Here is a 4,906-nt window from a genome sequence, read left to right as displayed (position 1 = left end):
CCATATGACATGAATGCAGCATTAGTGTGTACTGGGGACACAGATGACCATGGTCTGATTCCACTTGTTGCCAAGCAGCAGATTTACTAATGAACTGTGAAGCTTTTGTTTAATGAGAACAGTAATGGGTTCTTTGCATCGTTGATATTAGTTTTTTTGTTTTTAAGCAGTTGATAATTAATATTTTCCTTGGTAAGGTGTAGAGTACATTAGTTTCAAGTGAGAAATTAATAGTGAGATTTGAAATCTAAATTTTGCATAATATATTGATTTGTAGTGTATATTTAAAGGTCTAATTGCAGCTATCTTAATGCAGTGAGCTCTCCTTGTGCATTTGTTTAGTTTCTGTAGTAGCTGGAGCTTCAGAGCAGTCATTCCTGTAAATATTACTAGTTTACATCATAGCTCCACTAGCTGTTTTTAAGAAATTTGTCAATTTGTATTGAGACCATTGAAACTTGTATGTTTTTTTTTTTTCTTCCTTGGTGTTTGTCTCACGTGTGCCTTCAACATTCAAAACTGTAAACTGTCCGTTCATGTCCATTCAAGCTAACTTTCCATGTATATGTTGCTGATTTGCTACAGCATACGGTCATTGTGATCACTTCAGTTAGGACTATTTTTACAGTAGGTAGTACAATGAAATAAGGATTAATATTTCAAGCAGTCCCTCAAAGCAACTTTACATAATGGTGATCTCTACGTGTGTGTGTGTGTGTGAATCCTGCCTTTAAGGGCTCTGTGGGATCCCTCCCTGAATGCATTTCAGCAGAATTCCTGAGCCAAAGATGTACTGAAAATGTACTCAACCCTGGGGTTTTAACAATGAAAAGCCATTTCTCCAAACCCACTCTTTCAGGAAAAACAAAATAAAGGATATTTTGAGTGCTTTTGATAAGTTTCACCAGTGTAGGATTCCCTTCTATTTTAGTTACAGCCACATACATTAATTTGCAGTGACACCACCAGAATTTTAACTGTACTGTACTATAAACCTCACTTAGACTACAGTGAAAGACAAACACAGCTGTAATTATCACATATTTGAAGAGTTCAGAGCCTGGAGCTCTATCTTAAAGCAGCTGTAGTAGTTGGGGATGGGAGGCCCCATTACTTATTATTATGGGATACTGAGTTAGAGTTTTTCCAGTGATTTAAAAGTTTGTTACTGTGTAAACATACTGCCATTTTATAATATTTTGGGCAAAATTCTTTGCTAATAGTCATACTACAAATGGTTGAAACATTTTGGAATTGCATTACAGATACTGTTCCAATTACATATGAACTCTGGTTGTAGACCCACATTGTGTTCAATTTGCTGTAATTAGAAGATAGCTGTGAAAGTTTGTAGGTTTCTGTCTCAACGATCATCTTGAATTTTTAATTTCTACTCAAAACCAGTCATGTTAGTGGGTGGTGGGCATTTATTCAATTTGTTTGCTTTTTAATTTATGTTACACTTTCTCAAACATACAAAATGTATTGTTGATGTCACCTGGTGTATGATAAACGCTGGATCGGCTTTAATTTTGTAAAGAAAAATGTAGACATTAAAGAGATTTTATTGAACAAACACATTTTTGTTGATCATTGAGTCATAAAACAAAGCCTGCTGTAGATAGATATTCCACGATTGTAACAGGAACATCTTTGGGTTCTGATCTGCTGGTTGGACAATGCAAGCTTTTTAAATACTTTAGAAAATCATTATGGGGCAGTTTTATCATTTTTAGCCAAACTGCTTGAGGTGAAAAGTGATTAAAACATTCCAATATTTCCTGTACAACTTTGAAGTAGGGCTGTCACAATATACCGATATTGATGATAATCATGGTATAAAATTAAATAATGACATTGTAATCATGATTATTGTGTAGAGAAAATCGATCGTGACAGCCCTTGTTTGAAGTGAATCTGAATTGTGTTACAGTGGTGTCAAACTATTTGATTTATGATCTGACAGGAAATGACTACATTTATGCATTTCCAGTCCTGAAACAAAGTGAACCTGTGCTTTAAGATGACTGCCTTATTCTGGTCCTCTCCATCTTCACCCACTGTGCGATGAGGTCTGCTTCTGTCTTCCTGGCCCTGATTACTGACTCTGGATCAGCATCATTAGATCCTCTGCAGAAAATGACAAATGTCAGCTTACATGTTTGCTTTGAGTTCAGGAAAAAAAAGAAATGAATGTGTCTCCAGGGGCCAACATTTCGCTGTACCTCAGGTCCAGATGATGGGCTCCTCCAGAAATGTTGATCGCTATCAGTGATGAGCTCAAGGACTTGCGCACCTAAATGGCAGAGATTGAGTCAGACTGAAAGCAGCGACTTCAGTTTACTGAAGTGTACTCACTTGGTTTAATCTCTTACCCCTCCGTTTGCCCATGGGTCCAGATCTCCATTGGAGAAAATGATGTTGCTGGCTGTGGAGAGGGCTGATCACAAGGGGAGTGCTTATTAGAAACAAAAACACGTGGAGATATATGGGAATATTCAGGAAAGAACCAATAACAAAGCATTCATTGCAGGGCGCCTACAGTGCCTAACACTGAAAATATCTGTGAGCTAATATAAAATATTACTGTACAGTTACCAAACTTCCCCACAGTAAGCGTCTGTCCAAATCCCTACACCTGTTGTCTGGAGCAATTGTGCTCCTGGTCTGGTATAGACCAACCAGGCACTTAAGTTTGCAGTTTGTGTGCTAACTCAGGAAACTCAACAAGAGCTCACCATCTCCCCAGAACTGGATTTTGAGCCAGTCTGGTCGTGGAACCACAGCCCAGCGCTTGGAGCAGTAAAGCTTGCGGTCTTTCTCGGTGAAGGGCATGGGAGGAAACATGTCTGTCACATTGTTGCTCTCATAGCACAGATCGATCTCTGTGCACGCCTGCAACCACAACAGAGGCGGGGGAAGTGTTAGTATGACAGTTTGTATGTCCAAGTTGACAGAAAATGCCTGTAAAGTAACTTTTTTTCTTAAACAAGTAGTGTACTATGTATACAATGTATATATCCATTAAATGTCTGCCTGTATGAATGCACATTGGTATTGGTATAGAGGTGGGAAAACATTTTTACATTACTATCAACATCTATCCCTGCACCAAATCCATGCATAAAACTCAAACTGTACACACAAAGATGAACATGCATACACATTATTTTGGTCCAATTTATTAAACATTTGTTTGCATATCGATACTTGTGGCTGTACCACCACTCATTAGACCTGTCAGTAAGAACACAGCAAATAAAGAGTAAACTGATTATATTGCACAGGGCTGTGGCTAATTGTAGCACCCATACCACTAACTCATCACATGTACCTGTAAACCATCATCGCACTGATATCTCAGTCATTATCAAACATCAGATGGAATGATGCAGAATGTTGTGTCTGTTGCACAATTATAAATAGTCAACCTACACAATGCTTTACTAGGTTACATCTCTCAACTGACTTCATGTCTACCTTATCATTTCATCTGTAGCTATCTCTTACATTGTGTGTATGCTGGTCTGAAGTATGTGTGAGGTTTTAATGTGTAGTAAAGGCGTAAACAAGTCTTTGTGCGTACACACTGTTTACACATGTGGCCCCTGAAGTCACTATCGTTACTAATCCACAGAGTCCTAAAATCTAAGGCTTGACAACCTGAAATGATTATACACTGACAATTTGATCAGGTTACATACAAATACTAGTCTCTGAAGTGTGGTGGTGGTTATTGGGGTACCTGGTAGTCCCAGGCCAGGCTGTCAAAGCCCAGTCCGCAGCCGGTGGGATCAGCACACTCCAAATACAGATTGTACAGGTCAAAACAGGTCAGCAGCCCAGTAGAGTTGTACACGATCCCTGCAGGATAGCATTGTGTTAACAGCAGCGGAGGTTACTGAAGTTTCTTGATATGGAAGTTTCTTACGCGTCTATCAGCTGTAACAGAGATCAGGTAGACAGTGTTGTATTTCAGTTCCATTCACTCCCATTATGAGTTTATTTCTTTCAAATTAACTTTTTAACACTTTAGTCACCAGTCTGTGGGAAGAAACCAGGAGAACACAGGCAGAGCCCCCTGGGTTCACACAGACACCCCCAAACAATTGCTCGTCATTGTATACTCGAAGAACAAGGACTTGCAAGTAAATATAAAGCTGGCCACTGCCCTCTAGTGTCTGCTGACATGAAATACATCTGAGCACTATGTCCACACACAACTTTATTCACTAATCTCTCAAATAATATGAAATCCAGTCTGAAACAAAGTGGCAAGGGTTTTAGAGTTCACTTACCAGGCTGCTTTAAATAAGAGTTAATTTCCAGTACCTGCTGTGTTCCTGAGGTTAGTGAGCAGGTCCGATCCACTCAGCATGGTTTCACAGGCCACCTGAAAACAAAGTTATACATCTCTTGGTCAAACAAATCTGGACTCACACCTGCTCATTTATAACCATGGCTGCATTTCTATTTACAGATATTTCTGTTTTATTTCTATGAATATAATGTTTGTTCTTTGGCATACCATGTAGACTTGTCACTCATATTTCATTTCTATGACTTCTTTTAAAACTGTTTTGAGAGAAGACCACTGCTCATCTTTTATCAGACTTAACTGAGGAGCTATAGACTAACAAAGTCAATGCAGAAAAGCATCTGCACACAATCTGTGCAAAGAATATTATTTATCATGCAAGCTTTCAGCAATGCACAAGGTAAAAAGAACATCACTTGATTAGCCTTAATGCTAACTGTGTCAGTTAGTTGAACTTGTGTAGCTAGAAAACAAGGGAATTGCAGTCCTACCTACAATGGACTACAAATGACAGGTAAGGTAACGTACTGTATGTGATAACTCCCTCTACCAAATATAATTTTTTTTTTTATATAGTCTTTGGATGTG

The 4,906-nt window shown here is 38.6% G+C and overlaps 1 protein-coding gene across 1 annotated transcript; it reads right to left on the bottom strand.

Annotated features, from left to right (window-relative positions):
* Window positions 1–1,547: 1,547 nt before the first annotated feature.
* Window positions 1,548–4,399, bottom strand: dpp7 (dipeptidyl-peptidase 7; the record flags this gene model as incomplete). The annotated part of the gene is made up of 6 exons (XM_035658888.1): window positions 1,548–2,130; window positions 2,226–2,296; window positions 2,376–2,440; window positions 2,739–2,895; window positions 3,746–3,864; window positions 4,333–4,399. Coding segments are annotated over 6 exons (591 nt in total), but the record flags the coding sequence as incomplete, so codon positions are not given.
* Window positions 4,400–4,906: the final 507 nt, after the last annotated feature.

This window comes from Morone saxatilis, unplaced genomic scaffold (genome assembly GCF_004916995.1).
Source record: "Morone saxatilis isolate NCDOM2014 unplaced genomic scaffold, NCSU_SB_2.0 Contig16, whole genome shotgun sequence".
In the NCBI taxonomy this organism is placed as follows: Eukaryota; Metazoa; Chordata; class Actinopteri; family Moronidae; genus Morone; species Morone saxatilis.
Note: the sequence above shows the minus strand (reverse complement) of the source record. Positions and strands in the feature narration are given on the sequence as shown.